The sequence below is a fragment of the Spodoptera frugiperda genome, chromosome 18 (assembly GCF_023101765.2).
Source record: "Spodoptera frugiperda isolate SF20-4 chromosome 18, AGI-APGP_CSIRO_Sfru_2.0, whole genome shotgun sequence".
Taxonomy (NCBI): domain Eukaryota; kingdom Metazoa; phylum Arthropoda; class Insecta; order Lepidoptera; family Noctuidae; genus Spodoptera; species Spodoptera frugiperda.
The window spans coordinates 6632705-6653609 of NC_064229.1; the positions used below are offsets into that span (position 1 = coordinate 6632705).

At 33.7% G+C, this 20905-nt stretch overlaps 1 protein-coding gene across 1 annotated transcript; it reads left to right on the forward strand.

Annotated features, from left to right (window-relative positions):
• The first annotated feature begins 8637 nt into the window (after positions 1-8637).
• On the forward strand, positions 8638-20382 carry LOC118278009 (uncharacterized). Its single transcript, XM_035597063.2, has 2 exons — positions 8638-8823; positions 18008-20382. Exons 1-2 carry the CDS (start codon positions 8790-8792, stop codon positions 18376-18378), a joined length of 405 nt encoding a protein of 134 aa, XP_035452956.1. The 5' UTR covers positions 8638-8789; the 3' UTR covers positions 18379-20382.
• Positions 20383-20905: the final 523 nt, after the last annotated feature.

Consider the following 20905-nt stretch of genomic DNA (forward strand, 5'->3'; position numbering starts at 1 on the left):
AAGGCACAGACAAAGTGGCATTCAGCCAAGAATGTCATGACAATTATCGTAATCTTCCCATTCAACGATCAAATAGAGACAGGTGACATTAAAATGGCAAGAGTCCATTAAATTACGTCAATAAATACACGGGAAAGTGATTTCATTAATACAATTGTGAAGAAATGTAAGTAAATTACGATCTGAAAAGTAGCAATCGGTCTTTTTTTCTACCAGAGATTAGATAACGTGATATGAGATTCAATGTCATAATAATTTTTAGGTATATTAATGGTCATCTAAAATAATCGACTCTTAACAAAAATAAAATATTTAATGCATTCTATGTTATTTTAACAACAAATACTACCACATGATATTCAGTATTTTTTACATTACTCACCGTAATGTGTACCTCTGCCACCCTTTCAGGGATAAAACGCGTGACGATATGATTTTCCAAAACACGTTAAACTAAAAATAATACACCTACCTTGTAAACATCGAATACCTACCGTTGTTTTATGAATATTTTACGAAGAAGACTTTCTAAATAGAAGGCCTTATATCGAAACACTCGGTCACGTGTTTTTACATGTGGTCACTTATCTTTTAATCCACACTTAGTAGACGATGTGACACACATACAAACGACACTGTTTACAAACGTTTTTGATAATGTGACGCTTCGGTGCAACGAGTACTATGATATTTGGCAGTTCCTAGATGGCGCCACCGGCGTTTAATGTCATTCATTGATATTGCAATGATTTAAAATTGTATTGCATATCGTGTATTGACTGTTGGGCATTAGAGATTATTTTACGCTGTTGTTGTTGTGTAAAGGGCAATGACCTTGTTTGTTGTGAATTTTATTTTTAGGTATACGGTTGGAACTTCGGTTTTTTTTGTGTCGGTTATTGATTTCATTTTTACATTTACAAGGTCGATTCTAAGACCACGTGTTAAACGGTTATACGCTTCGTATTTTTTTTTAGATATAACGCGTCCCTGTCTTTTTATTTGGCCATTTATTCTAAATATATCTCTTTTAATAAAAAAACTTCGAATTGTAGTTGATTGAAATTATTCAATAATAATTCCAATTTAAGTTAAGAAACTTTTAACTAAATTAAGGCTTTAAATCACATTCATTATTATATTTTTCGGCTTACTTATGTTACTATTTGACGAGGAACCTGTATTGCAGAATGCTGCTCATGAATATGAGCCTCTAGCATGGCTTGAAACTACTCGAGTTCTTCGTCAAATAGTTGCGTGACAACAAATCGCCGACAAACATAATAATTAATTTAGTATGTCTCACGAAAGTTATAATATAAACTTAAATCACATAAATTGTTAATATAGTATAGACTAACAACGAGTGTGGTATACATGTATGATGCTTCACTATAAGTAATTTATTCTATAACACAATTCACCAAAAAGTATAACTTCACACTTATATCAGTTAAGAATGTATAACAGGTGAAAGAAAAAATAAGAATTTCGAAATGTGCTCAAGGAGGTTAGGTCACGTTAATAACGTGCACAATCCTTGGTTCGGTTTGCACGTTGTTTGTCATGCAAATAGGAACGCTCGCTGTTAGAAAATGTGTTCGCAAAGCGACGAACAAAGTTTTAACTTGAATAAGATTGACATTTGTTTGGTTGTTTGTTTGTTTTGTTTGTTGTTTTGTTACTGTTTATTGGTGGTAGGAAGGTGGATGATAAAACAATGAGTTTAAGGAATGGTTTGGGGTATCTTCTGTTCTTTGTATGATTTTACTCGTAAATATTTTTTTCCTTTTAAATATTATGCACTCTACACACCTTACGAATTTACTGCACAGTCAAAATGGTATAGATAAATCGTGTGTAGAGCAAACAGTTGAACTCTACAGTTTTATCCAAATCGAATCAAAAATAGATAAATCGTAACGTGTGCAGCATGCATTAGACAAAACTAAGTATTTAAGTTAATAGACATGTCTAAAGAATTAGTAGCACAGGCCCGTAAAAGAAAATTTCATTACTTTAAATTCATATAGAAAATGAATAGTGAAATGTATTATCGTAGTATTTTTTGTAAGCCCTCCTATTTGTACATAATACCTTCTAAGCATCGTTACTCGTGGCGACATACTTTATATTCTACAAGCATAAACGATTTTCAACAAACCTTCGACGGAAAATACAATTAAATTGTTTACTATTCAACACTTGCTAATAGTGGCACTTGGCCAAGGAAATGTTAGTACTAGAACGTAAACAATACGTATTAAACTAATGTGGAAATATAGACCACAGCACATCATGGTAACCTAACTGACAGAACTCTCATTAGAATTTCAGCCTTACTATAAGGGTATAAGATTGAAAATCTGTTACAGTGGTAAATTGGGTAGTTTGATGAGCTGATGTTTATAGGAGTCACGTTGAAGCTAGGAACTTGTGTTGAGGGACGTAGGTTCTATGAAAGTTAACTGTGGTTAGTACGTGACTTGGGGTAAAGAGAAAACTGACCATCAGCTTCGCCCTTCTAAAGTATTCATAGCCTTCGAACTTCGTACAATACCTGATGTTAGTGAAGGATTTTTGCACGTATTTAATATTGTATGTACATTTTAATATAAAAATTGTCAGTCATTATAAACTCAGCTCTATTACTAATACCATTCTGTCGATTATAGATCCTGAATAGACCCTTAGTTCTGTTCCATTAGTAACCACAAAAAAAAACATAGCCTATTAATTTATTTTTATTGCTCCTAATTAAGTATAAAAAATAATTAAGTGACGATTCCCACGACAATAATTGTGAATACAATAATATGAACGACGATAAGTTTCCTCATCGGAAGTAGGTAGGTGTCTAATCGTTCACGTTTTCCTACGAACGGTCCATTGTTCCAAGTACTGTTATGTGCTAGCTTGCGCCGGAGTTTAATCAAACGACGTCGATCGATGTTGCGTCGTAGTTGTGACGAATCGCACTGCGTATGAGTGTGGCTATGCATGTGTAGCTTCTATGCGGTTTGTGCAATCTGCGTCTACCAATAGGGTTGACGTAAATTGATTTTTTAATTTGTTATTATATTTTCGTGGTGTCTGTCGGTCTTGTCGGTTGATAGTTTCATCACACTAACATAATAAATGTTAAAGTTTGTTTGTTTGGATATTTGGATATTTTTCCGTCATTCACGCTTGTACTTGAGTGATAGGATGACTTACTTTTTTAATTCATTGCAACGCAGACGAAGCCGCTGGCAGAAGCTATAATTTTTTTTTCAATTTCAGATTTTCTTGATTTCTTACGAAAGTACTTGTTTTAAAAAACAACAAAACATTCACGATACAGATAATTTCTAACCAAAGAAATACACCGCCTAAATAAAAAAATATATCTAAAACGGCCATTAATATAGTGGAAATCCGTAAATACTTCACACGTATTGTTTAGTACGACTATTATTACGTTACCGGCCCTGCGGCGCACACATGGGAACAAACGTGACACAGCGACGACGCAGCGAACCTACCTCAATTCCATGCACCTACACTACACACAATACCTACTTTTAACCAACAAACCAACAATAATATAATTATTATACCTACATCATCATTTTTTATGTTTGAAAAGCCACGTGTTGTATTGTTCAGTCGTAATTGCCTGATCAATCGTTTATTTTTATACTTACTTTTGTTAATTTTCCCCTAAGTTGTTTGTCACCTGTGCGTGTAGGTTTGGGAAATTTCGCGGTACAAGTTTCTTTATTAATTTGTAATTTATTTGTCATGAATAAATTTTGCAAAGTCAAAGACTTTCGAAAGTTAAGAATAAAGTACAATATAATGGGAAAATTTTGTCTTTTCAAACTTATGTATATAGTTCTTATAAAGATATGAACATAAAATATATAGAGATTAAGTAATAAAATATGACATTGATAAAGAATTAAGATTGAATAAAATAAACAAACAAAACCACAACATTTTTGAAGGATTAAAATTAAAACCAAATTCTATTTTTAGGTTGCCGACACGGAACATCCGTAGTTTTTATTACCATGATAATTATACTAAATCGTAGAGTTTATCGGTAGTAAAATAACGTTTTTTTTATAATACATAACATATAAGCAGCTACTATCAAAATGAATAATATTTACAAGTTTCGAGCACGTTTTATAAAACGGTTTGTTATGATGTGCCTACGTATTGAGGTAACAAGGTACTATGAAATAATTGAGTTTGAAATTGTATTTTAATCTTATTTGTTTATATGTAAGCAGCACATTTTGTTTTTAAAATAACCCTCTATCTAATCTTATATTTGAATCGGATTAGATAGAGGTAGTTCCTTAATTTGTATATAGACTCTTTATCAAGAAACAAAAGGGAATTCGGTTTTCTATAAATAAGTATAGATCAGTACTTGAAGAAAAGTTATTAGGTAATATGATGTATATCCGTATACAAAATTTTCATGCCACGTTCATATAAATAACAGTGCCTTTTCCAGGTGTACCGCTAGGCTTTTCTCTAAATTTCATTGAGCGAAAAAAATTACGATACTAAAGTGTAAGAAACTGGCGACACGCACAACTGATTAAATAAATTGGTTGCTAATCACTATTCGAAATATGGATTACTTTTCACGTGTTTGTTAGTGAAAACAAGATTGAGATCAGTAACTTAATTGTAGTTTTGTTTAAAGGAGTTAAAATAAGAATGGTTATTTGGTAGACATAATGTGGTTTCGATTGTGGTATGTTGATATCCAGATGTTTTCTTTTTTCAGTTCTGTTAAGTTTTCACACTCCCCATATTTTATTCTTCATAACCTTTCCTTACGTATTCATTCGACAAGAAATTGCATTTCTCTCTAGTCGGAAATACAGTGTATTTTCTCAGAAATGGAATTACAGTTGCGCTCGCGAACAAACTAAGTTAGTCGCAAAGCTAATGAGAGAACGCGTAGGCTTAACACGTGTCCTGTGTATGTGTGTTATCATACATCGTAGTGGGTGTGTGATGTGTGTTTGTGTGATATGATACACATTTTATTTGCAACAGTTGTTCTCGGAAAATCGGCGGAAAAATGTATCAACGTGACACGTTTTATGCGTCAGGTGTCAAAGTAATGTAGCAGGGAATTTCACTTTTTATAATTACGTGTATGTCATTTTTACGCGCAAGGTCGTAAAGATGATAAATTATCCGCGGTAGCCCGGAGGATTAAGACTACCGCTTCTCAAGAAAGGAAGTACGGTTTCGAAACTTACCAACAGCAAGCACCAATGGGAGTTTTTCCGAGTTAAAATATATACTTTCTAACATTATTTAGACATCTGGGCTTATAATTTCTGATTATAAGTTAGAAATCACCACGAAATCACCAACCTGCATTGAGCAAGCGTTGTGATTAGTGCTCAAACCTTCTCGTGCGAGAAGAGGTTTTTGGTCAGCAGTGGCCACTTATAGAATGTTGATGTGTGATGTATGTATGTATGTATGTACAACTGTACATTCAACTGCCTACACGAACAAACCTAGTTAATTTAAGTCAAGGCTTTCAATGCAACTTATTTATTTGTAGTAACCAGGCGCTAGTTTTTCTATCAAAACAGTTTTCTAGATTATGAAAATCATTGAATTTAATTGTGCATGAAGTTGAATTACCTACGCTATGGTTGATAACGACGGTATCGAGGCCAGACACGTCTGTGTGTGTGAGTGCTGTGTACAGATTGTAATCTGCATCAGTTAAAGTACTTCAGTACTATAAGTGCTCGTCTCTTAAACTGTCTACTAAAGGTCTACTTCTGGCCTGTCTCAAGCATGCGTTCGTAAATTTGCTAAAGAATTCTGCGTATATGCTACATCTCATTTTGCTTATACTTTTTCCCTTGAATGAGGCGAGAGGGAGGGTCAGACTCTTATTCATTAAATACCACCCCGTTTCTACTCATACTGCTAGCCATAGTCCCGGTAACCCATCAAGTCTTTTACGGCTCCGATTGAGTTTATATTTATGGCAAAATGGTCTCTGTAGTAAACAAATCTATTGATAAATAGGTTATTATAACTGGGCGTTAGTCATGGCTTTCCATAAGTAAGGCAAAATAAACAAACACTTATACTATGTACTTAAAATAACAATATTACTTATAACATTTTATTTATTGAATAAAAATACTATCGTAACTTTATGCCAATATATTCAACAAACGCTCAATACAAAGTGCACATTTTAGTGACACATGGCAATACGTGTGTTAGTTGTGTCACAGGGTAGACAAATACTGATAAAATTTCCACCCAGTGTACCTACTGACGTACAGTGTGGTGCATGAGTAGCTGGCTACCTGGTAATGGATGTTACACAACGTGCATTGTGACTCAGGAAACGTCTCACGTTCCTAAATGAAGCTGAATCTCGACCAAAGATCATTACGTTTTGTCTGCGTTACATTTGTACTTTATATATCCACTAGCCTATTTATGCCCACTAAACTATCCAATATAAAAACTACTAAAATTAAATCGAACCAGTATTTCTAGAGATTATTGATTAAAACAAACAAACAAATTATTTAGCTGTGTATAATAGTGTAAGATTTTATGTTCGTATACAATTAGGTCATAAAAATTGTGACGACAATAGTTATAAGTATCTATAAAAAAATATATGAAATAATATAAAATAATATATGATATTTATTAGTTGACAATTTGTAACATTTTCATAGACGTTTACATCTTAAACGGAAACCCTCAAAACAAATTCGAAGGCTCTTCTATATTGTATTTTATAAAATAGACGTATTGGCAATTTAACAGGTTCGCAAAACTTCATAATTACTTATTAAAGTAACTTTTCCATGATCAGTTATGAGCAAACGTCACGATAAGACAATATCAAAACACCTACCCCTGTAGTACTACGGCGATATACATAGATGTGTAATGTGTGTATGTGTGAGTGAGCGATATGAAGAATGTACGGAGTTGTATGTACAAGATGTGTGAGAGTGTTTGTCAACGTGCGTGGCTACGGTGACTCACGGAGCGGCCCACGTTGCGCTGGCGCTGCTCCACGCGTGACGTCACCCACAACGTGCGTAGCCAACGAGCTACGAAGCTACGAAAGTTTGGAGCCGGTGTTCTAGTGCATAAACTTCAAGAATTTTACGTTTATTTTTTGTACATCTTTGCGTGTAACAAAAATAAACAACGCTAAAAATTAAAAGAGGTCTAAATCGAAATAGATGTCGGAGTATTATTCATATCAACAGATATATTATTTATACAGGTACTTATTACTCTATGTTCCCAAGTCTATCGTCTAAAAACCAATCAATCTTTATCAAGCAGCCATCCAAATCCGGGCACGTTGCGACACGTTCTAATTTATCCTAGCATCGTGAGTATCTAGACATCACGGTAACACGTCTAATCACTTAGTAGGTTGCGGAAGACGTCGGCCCGGTACATCAACATCAAACACGTGTTTTTTCATGCGAGGTGAGCGCTCCCTGACGCTAGGTGTCTGGGATCTAAGTATTGTCAGCTATTTTGGGGTAAATTTTGCCGGGGTACTGGGAGAATTTTTGAGGAAAAGTTTTTAGTTTTCTAGTCGACTGGTATTGAAATTTTGCTATTGTTTTATGCTCTTTTTTTTTAAACATTAGTTAAGTTTTTTTATAGAAGTAATGGAATTTGGAAAAAATTACTTTTTTTACCAACGTGACCGAATGCGAAAGTTTGTGAGTATGAATGTTTGTTACTCTTTCACGTCAAAACGGCTGAAAGCGTTGGATTAAAATTTGGAACAGGGGTACATTATGGTCTGAAATAACATATAGGCTATTTTTCATAAGCCGCTGGCAGAAGCTAGTATTTTTATATGCATCCTTAAAGTACTGTCAATAGTTTTCGAAGCAGTAGACTTTTATTGCCCATTATTGTAAATTGTGTCACAACAATAGATTATGTAACTAGTAAACCTAAACCCAGTAGAATATTATCTTTTAACACGTTCGTGAAGTAAAAATAAATACTAATCAATCACTTTGCATCCTTGAGCCTAGTACTAGTGATACTATGTTGCGCTTTACGATGTACTAACCAAATGGAAAACTATACATATATACTTACCTATATACTAATGTGTTCATTAGAATAATGTTTAAAGCATGTTGGAAGCAGTTCAACATAATTAATATTGTGTTACACAATGTTTTAAACAACATTGTCTTTTAATATATTATTATGTTTGTAACTAATTAACTCAAGTATACATATATAGAAGTTGTATAGAGTATACATGTATAGAATTGATCGTGGTGTTTGGTAAATAATATTATATGAATATATCTTATATCTTCTTTAAAATGTCAGAGCTATACAAACGATGGTAATCAAAACTAAATTGCTTTCTCAGTGTAAAGTTCATTGAAAATCATTAAACTCTTTTTATATCCATTTTTTTTTATTTCTACAATTTTACTTTCATCATTCAATGTTCCCATGGGTAATGCAGTTCGTAGCACTACAACACAATTTTCTGTCTCGCTCTAATTACCGAGCTTACACCGACGCCGCTGTGTCGCGGCCGTATTCGATTTTCATTTCACACGAGGTACCTTCGTCCGCCGTCGCCGAGCCGAGTCATTCCACGTTCGGTATTGAAGCTGTTCGCACGTCAGTCGTTCTCAACAGTGTACATCGTTATATTTGTTAATAATATTGACATCTCGTGTTAATTCAGTGTTAAAAAGCTGTGTTGTTTTGCCACCATGTGTGAAAAAAGGACAAGGAAGATAAAGAAAGGTAGGTTTTATAGTTTCTATTAATAATATTGCGGTGTAGCCTAGTTTTCTGTTATGTGCGTGCCGCCGCGCCGGGGTGGGATGCGACGGGCTTACTTGCCGGATCATATATTGAGCTTTATGACTTACACGTCCTGACATTATTGTTCATTTCTAATGGGAATTAAACGGTAATAAACCTCGAGTTTAATATAAATATCTCTAAAATCTATTTTATTTTAATGTTCAAATTATGTAATGTGAAATCAACTTTAAGTCTTAACGATTGGGTTTGTTATTGTGAATGTTGCTATGGTCTACGTTGCATGTAATGTAGACTGTTTAGGACAATATTTTTTCGCATACTATACAATCATGGTATCATGTTTCTCAAGTATGCATTAAGTTAAAGTAAACCCTTTCGTTTAAAGGATAAGGTCCTAAATAGTTTGATGAAAGGGTTATTGTATGGAAGTTTTACAATAGGTTTGAGTCAACGGCAAAGCCTTTCACAAGAAACTGACCTACCGCAAGGCGAAGGTTTCATAATTCATAACACGATGACTTAAACAGTCTTATGATAACAATCCCTAGTTTAGGTGGCACCATCTATAGAGTACACCTGCGGCACTAGAGTGAGCACTAGAATTATAAATAATACACCTTGGGCCCTAGTATATAGATACTAAAATACATAGGCTTCTACCTAAATGGAACTCGACACAAATTAAATTGTGTTGTCCATTTCTCATTGAAACACACCTCTTTTACTATTGATCGATTTTGGCAACAGCTAACCGCCATTCATAGGTGCGTTAGGGTGCTTTTTCACCTAAGATGCGCTATGCTACGTTGCTGTGGATGCGTTTGGCTTCCACAATCATATTCATTGGTACACATAGTTTAGCACTGGTGGAAACGGACTCAGCTAAGCTATGTTTTTATATGGAAAGATGCGTGCTATAGATGGCTTCACTACTATCGATATATAGCATACTTAAGCTGCGCATCTTCTTCATACAGCTACACTTGATGTACACACATCTATTAACGGCTAATTTCAATAACCTATCAGAAGATTTGCTTACTAGAGATACAATTTTGACATAAGCTCCATACAAAATAAAAAAAATAGTAACCATAGAGTTCTTTTACATTGTTTTTTTTTTGTATTCAAATAAGTATGGCCAGTATTCAAATAATGTGTTACTAAGAACTAACGATAAATCCTTAGAAGCCCACTCCCATTGCATTTGTAGTCCTGAAGGTTAAGTGGTTACCTACTTTACTGATAACTTTATCAACACGACTTACACAATAAGTAAACTAACGTGTTATTTGACGTTAAAGGTAAATAATTGCTGGTAGTTAAAGCACTTAAGGTTCAATTTTCAATGAAAATTTTTCAGATATTCACTTAAAAATTGCTCTTCTTTATTGGAAAAAGTATTGAACGAAATGCGCTCTTAAGAGTGCCTACGTTTCGCAGTAACCGTTGTGCAATACAGCTACATGATTGGAAAACAAACAAGAGTTATGCAAACTCATCAGTCGCCGGTGATCAGACACATTACAGAATCAGGTTACAAATAACTGCGAAGAGAGAACTGGACTGAATGTGTCAGCCATTCAAATTACAACTATGCACAGAAAACAAAGAAACCGGTCTGTTGCAGTTATTCATCCTCTTTTGTTGGTCTGTGTTTACTGGCCGGTTGTGCAACAAATGAGTTAATGGCATCTTCTTTAGTTCGCGTTCTTTTTTCAAAAGTTTTGTTTCGCGGCATTTTATAAATCATTTTTTTTCTGCTGTTAAAATGTAATGTTCTTTTTTAAGTGTTTATTAATAAAAAATCGCAATAATTTAAAATATTTGATTTGCAATGTCATCAAAACATAAGAAGTATAACTGATATGCTAACTTAATTAACATAATGGAATGCAATTAGCTACTAAAATCTAATTGCGTTAGTAGTTCCTGTCATCGGAAACAACTGACTTAACAAATAAGTGTCGTTTATGAGGAGTTAGCACTAATTAGAGTATTTTGATTAGTAAGCAGATTAGTTGGCATTGAATGATTCTAGAAAATAAGGATGTAAAATAAAATATATTTATAAACATCCAATTTTATTTATATTCGAAGATCCATCCATTTTCGAATAATCTTAGCCATGGTGAAAACTCAGTATCTACTTACAGTTATTACTTATCATACATATGTACATACATACATACATCACGCCCGTCTCCCATAACGGTAGACAGAGACAATGGAACGACAATTACTACAAATCTTAGATACCTCTTTCGCTTCATTAACAGTCATCAGTCTTTTATTGCATGCTCGTCGGTTAAGGGTGCTTTTAGTTTGGCCCTTCTTTAATATATCGCTAATCTGGTCACTATATTATGATCAATAATAATATTACCTCATTAAACTTTATACTACGTAGTTAAACAAGTAAGTTTACAGTCAGTACGGAGCTATATCTGCCAAGGCCGTACATTGACCGTTATGTGAAGGCCTAAGTACAAAAGAGAACGGATTTTACCGAGACACAACAATGCATGTACTCCTGCACATCAACATACAACCTGTCCAAATGCTTTAATTGATTTTCAACTTTAACTTTTTGTAATAAAGTTTAAAATTGAATTTGCCAGTTTGTGGAGCTTGATGTGCTAGCTATCTTCAGTATGTATATAGATATGTGGTAAAAAGGTTTTACTTAAACAAGTCTGACAAAACAAAAGCTTTTATCTAACTCATGTTTGTACCTGTCACGGTTGATTGCACCAAAACCTGAATTCTTATCAATTTAACAAATAGTTACCCGCATGAGTATTTAATCTAAATTACTTTTGTGTTGCAATTTTCTAGGTTTTCTAATGTAATTTACATTTATTCGTCGAAGTAGTTTTTTTTAATCTGTTAAAACCTTTCGTGTTTTTTTTTTACTGATTGACAGATGTATGACATTCGATATTCTGCCTCTATCTTAGTCATAGTGCATTACCACACATTTCAATGTCAAACTTGCTTAAAATAATCTTGTTTTTCATATAAGTCACTTTTCAATAGCGTCCTGACATTTTTGTTATTGCAATTTAATAAAAAATCTTCATTAATTATATGTAAAAAACTAATTAGTAATAGAAAAAACAAACATAACACCTGTTCAAGCTACTTGCTTGAAGTAAAGAATTGTATGCTTTGAAAAAAAAAACATCAGTCAATGTTTCAAAACCTGTCCTCGAGTCACTGACCTTCTATTTTTAAATCAAAACAGATACAATTAAATTTTTATAAGCTTAGTAAATAAACACAGCTCAAACAAAAAACCAATTAAATCTTACAAAAAAAAGTAACATTTTGAGTAATTTTGACCTTCGTTTAGTGAAAACTAGATTAAGATTTAATTAACACTAGTTAAACTATTTATAACTAGGATTAATGTAATCAACTAGTTTTTTTTTTTTCATAAAAACTGACCACAACTGCGATCTGTGAATACACTGAATCATTTTTTACACACGTGACACATATCAGTCCACGTTTTTAAGTAATTCGATGAAAATAACGGTTTTTGTTGAAGAAAAGCCGAAAACTTTATGTGTAAAGTTATTAACCTTTTATTGTAAATAGCCTCGGTTTTGAACAATACGTTATTTTGATATAAAACATTGACACATCCTTTATTTCCATGCGATGTGTGACCTAGTTTCTAATCATATTATGCCGATTGCTTTGATTCACGTGTCGATAACAGAGCGTTGATATTTTCAGGGTTGTTTCATCTCGTGTTTAAGTTCACTGGTTGACGATAGATTACAGTAGTATGTAGCATTGATGAATTATAAAACAATAAATTTCTAGTGGTAATTAAAGAAACGAAAGGATAATTATGGTATAGCATATATTTTATTTATTACATTTAGGTATTAATTACTTCAGAGCGCGCTTTTTGTAGGCAGCATATACACTAGCTGGACAACAATTCTGACATACACATTATTGAAAAGCCCATGCAATACATACTTACTTAATCATACATTTAATCAAACAAACAGCAGTACCCTTCAAGCTTATAAAAAATACATAACATAACCATATACTTAACAATCGAAGCTCAATATCCATATCCTGACTAACATCATTATTCTATTTATAAACATTAAAAGTAAACCATGAGAACATTCTTTAATTAGAATCGTTGGAACCATCTTAATTACAGCCAATTATAAAGCTTCGAGACTATAGGTAGACATATTATTTTTATAAATAGCACACACATACATATTCCCACACTATTCTTGCTATCAAAATTATTATTGTGCTGGGAAATATTTTGCATTATGATGAGCAAGTACCGTTATGTAGTGTAACGGTCTTGTACAGTTTATATACTAAGTTACTAAGATATATTTCTGTATCTAGATAAATAACAGTTATGTAAGTATGTTGTTTGAACGTAGACTAAGTTAGTTGAAATGAATATATTTTTCATGAGAAAAATGAAGTCCCTTCAGGATAAAAGGCGTGACGTTGCATTGCATAAAAAATAAGTCTACTAAACGGCGGATATCAGGTGTGACTGAAATTAATAACCAAGTTCAATTCAAATTCTCTAATTTAACTAGGTTTTTGACAGATATTCAATAGAACTAATGTCAAAAATCAGTCCTAACCTATTTGGCTTGTGATCGTTTAAGTCGTATATGATATACCAATCAAAAAGTGAATGATAGTATGAAATATAATACTCACAAATGACTCACGGCTCGGCACACAATAGCAGATTGCAATAAATTGATGAGTGGTACCGCTAAACGTTATTGATCCGGTAATCTCCGATTAAATTGGGATCAAAATTGTGGGACCAGCCGCTGCTATCGATGCGCAATATGAAATGAATATTGATTGTTCTATTTTTGAGTTCCATTGAGAGAGGATTCATTCGGTATTTACTTACAATTTTAATGTTTTTTTTTTTATTGTTTCCATGTGTAATGATTCTTACAATTTACTTTGTAACCTCTAACGGAAGTTTTTCTACGTGAACCTAAAGGAAAACGTTTTAAAATTTATACATTGAGTAAATGTATACATTAATAAATTATTCCATATAATGTATTCAATGAAATTCCTGTAAACGATAGAATAAACCTTTATCTAGTGAATAATTTACTTGAAACTTCTCATTTAGCAAGGTATGGTGTATAAATAAGTAATGTTTGTATTAATTAAACATTTGTTAATTCAATAATGAAAAATAAATGAATAATGCACCCTTACAAGCTTTAAAAAAGTAAGAACGGTGAAAGGAGGTTGGTTACACGGTGCAATTTTCAAAAATTCAAATGTGGAACGTCAAGCCAAATGTCAAAGACCAGCGAATCGCACCATATTTTTTCTTTTCAACCTTCGTTTTCAACATTCAAATATTACTAACGGTTTTTCACAGAAAACAAACAATATGGTTGTCTACATAATAAAACCATTAAATAACAAACACGTGACACTGGAGACTGAATTTCGCTCTTCCCATGTATAATGTAGCATGTATTTATTCACAATACGCTTTGCAGTCGGAGCTAGGCTGACGCCGTGCCAATGAACTTTGCAACAATAAAATGTTTGAGAAAAGTGTAATTAATCTAGAAATTTGTTCTTATATACGTACATACATAATGTACGTAAATATTATGTATTATTTCTATTTCTAAATCTTTGTAGCGGAACATTGCTGTAATGCTATTTTTTCTTAGGCTGTGGTTGACTCAATCTGCATCAATCGCTTAAAGCACGTAGCTATAATTTGCGTTAGCATAATTGAATAAATATGGTGATTTAGGTAACCTTGTTAAGTTTAGAGGATGACGATAAATTTGTAGAATATAGTACTTAGAATATACTGTAATTACCGTCTTGTGAGGTATTATAACGGAACCTTTTGTGTGGATATCCCATAATACCTTAGTAAATAATAATGTACAGAATAATACAATTTATTGGACAAAATGAACCACTTTCCTTATCAATTTAAGGATATTTATTCGTCATTTACACAGTCACATGTTTTCTTGCGTGTTCCGAGTTCCGACTCATCACGCGTGCCAACGTGAGTAATTTTATTTTGAGGACGATTCGCATCACATGCAATATTTACATTTATTTTTACCGAGATAAAGTTTATTTTGAAATATCTGTGAATATAGCAGATAGATACTGTTTTACCATCCATGGCTTGTCGGGTGAAAGTTCATTGACCCAGTGACGTCACTAGTCACGTGGTGTTGCCTCGCTTTGTCGGAGTTACACCGTTACTGGAGTAAATGATTGCGAGTATGTATGTCAGCCTCCGATGAGTGCTATTGTGTGGGTGCGTTACCTGTGCTCCAGTTTTGAAATGAGCTGCAGCTTTATCTAGAACTGATAGGCAGGATGTTTTATACTTACCTATGCATGCATTTAGGTGCATGCAGTCCAGTTAGAGTAGATGACTAATTTTTATTTTAATGTCCGTCTGGTAAATAATTTTAAAACACTAGTCATGTATTTTTATTTTTTTATCGATACAAATATTTTCGACGATATATTGATTTAAAATTTCGCGTGACATCACACGTTCTATACTTTGAAATGATGTGGTTCCAATTCTATGCTTCTAATTATTACTAATAATCTAATTATTATTTTTATACGACAAAATAAAAAAAATACGTGTCATATATTTTTTCATTACTGACGGACTAAATAGATTAAATTTTTATACCCATCTTCATCCACATTTATTTCCAATTACCAAATTATTTATTTAAAACCTACTAGAAAAAGATCCCAATGAACACTATAGTATGTAAATAACATTTGTTTCTGCATTTTAAAGTCTAGAACCTTCTAGAAACTTTTGACATCAATGACATTAGGTACACATACATGAACTAACTTATTTTTATCTCTAGGTCACGCGTCGCAAATGCCACAAAAGACTTGAAGCTAACAAATTGTACAATACACTACAATCAGTCTTTGTACTATCTTGTATTGTGTTGTGGATACCTTTTGCTTTATCAATTGCAAGTACGAAACCGACCCCAGTTCATATTGCCTACAAATCCTACAATACAATATAGGTACCGAAAATAATGTTGAATCGGAATTCCGTAGAAAATTAACGAGGAAAATCGGGTGCGACCTCAAATAGGTATTGCATCATTATTGTGAATATTACCGTAATTGGTTACGTTATTGTTATTTTGTTCATATTTAAACCTCTATTTTTTTTTCACTTAAAATTATGCATTTAATAATGTCTATTTAACACACTGAAACGTTTTGGTTTTCTTATTTTTCACGAGCAGGCGGTTTACATCAGAAAATAAAGCACTACATTCGCAATCTTAAGCTAATGCTTTTCACCTGCAATTTACGAGCCAAACAACCCATTTTCCCATTAACAAACATATTTTAGTCATCAATTCCCACAATTAACACCCAATGAATCACACTAATAGAGAAATAAAAACTCGATCGGCACTAAATCAGAGCTAAACAGGCGTTACCTCCGCAAACAACACGATAAACCGGTGTCAAGGAACTTGTGGCCACCTACAACCCGTGCACTGCAAGCCGGTAGGTTAACGTGACTCTCTTGTCTCTGCAGCCAGCTCTGTCACGTTGCAAGTCTGTAAGGCTTGCAGTCTGCAGTACTCAGTCTGTGCTGTACGGGACGCAGTGATCACGTGGCCAGTACACGCGCATCGCTGTTTTTGTTGGCGGGTTTTTGAACGCACGCCGCGCGCCCGCCCCGTAACGTGACTGAACGCGGCAAAGCATTGTTCCGAGTTTCTGACAGATTGATTTTTTTATTTAATGATAAAGTGCAAGCTTACGTTTACTTCTGATTCGGCCTTGTTTTGTTTTCAGCCAGTGCGCTTGATAAAAAGTTTTTATTGTTTTTTAACTCAGTTGAATTAAATAAAGAAAATAAATCGATGTAATGTGACGTATGTGTTTGTTGACGTTTCTTATCAAATGACTGATAAGATTAAGTACTAGTACTATTAATACCTAATGTTTCTCAGTAGTCAACGTCTACTGAATGTCTTGTCTAGGGTATGCCTTTAATTAGTTTTGTAATTACTCAGATAGGCGCTTTCACCAATGGTAACAAGTGACGAGATGACGTCAGTTTCCATGTATGAAGCAAACCTGACCTTTTGTTTACTTACGTCATCAAAACTGCAACACACGCATTCAGAATACCTCGAACTTTTAGAAAATTCGTAAATATTTTTAACTCGTTTTCTCACTTTTGGAGTTTTGAAAGTTTTCCTTTTAAACTTGTTTCAACTTTTCCAGTTCAAATGAAACAAATGGCTATTGAAAGATTATTCTGTTACCAAAATGTTAATGAATCACAGAGTTCACGTTAGAACTCTGTGATTCATTAAAATTTTGGTACTCTAGGTAGTATCCACTTGAACCACAAATGACGCACTTGAATGGCGGATTGTAGACGATGAGGTTTTTGCTTAGTCGAGTCTTCCACTTGTGTCGCTACTTTCTAGAGAGTTACATTAATTGGAAACATACATGTGACTGTCTCAGACTGCCTGATTAGTATTATAGTTGCATTAATCATTGCATAGAAACTCTTTCGTTACCAATAGGTATTTTTAATAGGTATAACTATCTCTCAATGTGATACGTCACTAGTTTATTCTCTACATACTAGAAATTTTACTGATTGATATTGTAGCACGTTAAACATTTATAACATTTAATATGTAATTTTATTTCTCAAAAACCTGTATACTGTATAGGAGACATTTTACAAAATTGCTTCGAACAAAGAACAATACAATGAGGTTTTTACGGATGCGTTGTTTCCCCCACCGGGTCAAGGCACTGGCGTCCTGCACTTATACAGTAACTACATCACTTTGTATGTGTGTGTGTGTGTGTGTGTGGGCTGCCCACGCGACTGCCTTGGCCCGATGACACTTTACGGTATTATAAGCAGATTCAATGGGCAATTATTGGATAGTTTTTTTAGTTTTGTGCGCTTGCGTTTCGTTGGTGATTTTCTACATTTGTTTTTTTTAAAAGAGCTCTACTCCTCTTGCTATTCGGCATTTACTACCACGTACTTGAACCAATTTATCATTTGACTAACCATTGTTTTCCATCTTTACAGGTTCTCACCTGAACCGCCTGCGTGAAGCGAGGCGCATTCAGCGGATGCAGAGACTGTCGTCACCGTCCACCAGTGATGACAACACCACCGTGTCCGTGTCCCCGTGCCCACCGGCCGTCGACAAAAACGCCCAGAACAGGGTAATCCTCGAGCTGGCCTGGAAGACTGTCGCCCTCATGCACAAAAACAGGCTCATCCAACAAAAGATCATCGCATTGAAGAAGGAAACCTCAGAATTCGTCGCCTCCATCATGAACAACCCTGAAAATAGAAAACGTTACGTCGAACACATCCGCATGTACGGACCCACGGCGCAGGCGCAGACGCAGAAGCCAGACCACCCCCCACTACAACTAGAACCCAAGGTGTAAACGATAACGGTGTCAATCAACTCCGATGACATCGGCGTCTGTGAACGAATGAGTGAGTGAATGAGAGATATGTTTTGTTCAGTTCGGAATGAATGATTGAATGTTACTTAAAGCCTGTTGTTGAGTTATTTAGCTTTTTGACTTACTTATAGACCTTGTATACAAGTAAGCTTTATGTCAATATAAATTGGCATTTTAATTGTGATCAAATTTATTTAAGGGTCGTTGAAATTCTTAATTCCATAGTTGTCGTAAACTCGTGATGTTCCAAATTAGATACCTTGTTGTGTCCCTTCTATTATAGTATTGAGTATTTAAGATAGCCAACAGTTGAAACTGTTTCCTCATACTTAGTATTGGTTTCATGATACCAGCAATAAATAAATAAATGCAGTGTCTTAAGTAAAAATGTTGTGGCTAATAATAACTTCTTGTTGTTATAGAAGTAAGCTTTGAAGAGGTTGTAAGTAAGAGGCTGTTAAGATATAAGGTAGACATCTTCGTACCACTGTGATTCGGTTCAACATCGGCCGCTAGGGAATAACAAAATGGCGTACTATTTACGCGAGACCGGTGAGCTAGGGTAAATGGTATTGTTAAGAGTTAGACTTTAATGTAGTACCTTGTTTCCAATTATACATATTTGGTATTTCAAACTTAATGGGAATTGAAATTTGCGCTGACTAGATGGCGCCTCTGTCGAATAAAGTCCTGTCAGAATAATTGCTTATAAAAAGCTTACTGTGATGACACCATTGGCGAACTTAGTTGAGCGTGAAGACCCCATTGAAAATGTTAGTGTTTTGGGCATTGTTTCGATTAGTGAAGCACAAAATTAACAAAAATGTATTAATTTGTAAAAAAAACTTTAAATTATTGTTAAACTGCCAGTAGGTTTACTTTATTATTAGGTTTTTCTTTCAAAAACATGGTACGAAGAACTCGAAAGAAAGGTTTTCAAATTAATACTCCTAGCACTTAATTTAAGTTAGTTTATGTAATTATTTTAGTTTTAAACAATTTCTACAATAACATCTTTGTACCTATTTGTTAAGTCGACACTTTTTATTGAACCAAGAATCTAAAAATGTAACTTGAGAAGTTCATGCATTAGGAATGTATCATCATTTTGCCCGAATTGTTATGACAGCTCATTATTTTAGGTTATACTTGTGTTATTACGTTCTAGTAATCAAAAACCACCGATTGTGGGTGTCACTTGTGTGAAAGAACACTAATCTCAAAATCACCTTTAATTTGAGCTTCTCAATGTGACTTACAACATGGTTTTGAAGAGAGACTGTCGCACTCAGAGTCATTAATTAATAATTACTTAAACTATTTCTTTTTTTATCGAAAACAATTTCTGAGGACTGGACTGGGTTAAGCAACCATTAAATGACTCTGAGTACGACTGAGAGTGTGCCTTCGAGGTCATTATCCTTTGAGAAATTTATAGCCACATCATGCTAGCTCAGACTGTTGCTTGACAAAGTTTGGGGGAGCTTGATGTGATCTATGTACAAAATAGATGCCCGTTTACCATTTACAGAAATACTTGGTCCAATGAACAGTTCAGATCAAGACTTACCTTAGAATTGCATTTAATAGAAATTAGTATCAAGATTGCACAGATCTACCAATCACTGTGTTCATTATAAATGTACGTATCGATACTGGTTGCAGTATGTTTATCACAAAAATACATTAATTACTATAAGAAGTATTAAACACGAAATCTTTTTTTATCTTTGTATAATTTGTTGATTCGTTTTTGTAAGGTAGAAGTAGGTAAGGGTTCAAAATTACAGGGAGTGCGAAATTCTAAAACGCGAATCCTTTCATGAGATAAGTATTAAACGACTAAAATTAAGTTGTTATTGTATAATTTATTGCACAAGGCTCCCTACGTGTATGTTTAATGTACCTACGCTTAAAAATCTTGGCTTTTTTGTGGTTATTTAGATCATAAGTCAAATTTGAAAAATACACTAGTCTTTCGAATTTTTTTGTTGTTTATATTTCTATTGTATTTATTACCCCACGTCCCATTGGAGTTCCACGAGAGTTTTGCAAATGATCAAAATATAATAAATTAGGAATTTCGAAATTGAGAACAAAAATACTATTTATACCTAGTAGTCTATAGACTACGTAATCTAGTATAATATAAGTAGCGATGCTAAATTTAAGTATCTCAGTGACAAAGTATTAACTTATTTTTATTACAATTAGAATTGCATAAATGCATTTTTTATGACCTAATACATAGTTATTTAGTACTTATGTATAAAAATTGTGGTTATAGACCTGTGGATATAAACTGCTACACTAATTACAATACCTGTTATTTATCTACACGGGGACATCAGGACATCCATTTAAAAATAATTCAAAGTATCATATAATATATATTAATCCAAGTTAAACTGAATGGACAAAAAATATTTGATAATACTAACGTACAAATACCTTTGTTAACATTAACTGCCATCTATTGGTTAATAGCGAAAGTAATAAATATAGC

Coding starts and splice junctions, on each gene's coding strand:
- LOC118278009 (XM_035597063.2), top strand. CDS start 8,790: ATGTGTGAAAAAAGGACAAGGAAGATAAAGAAAG. Junction 8,824..18,007: donor GACAAGGAAGATAAAGAAAG/GTAGGTTTTATA, acceptor CCATCTTTACAG/GTTCTCACCTGAACCGCCTG.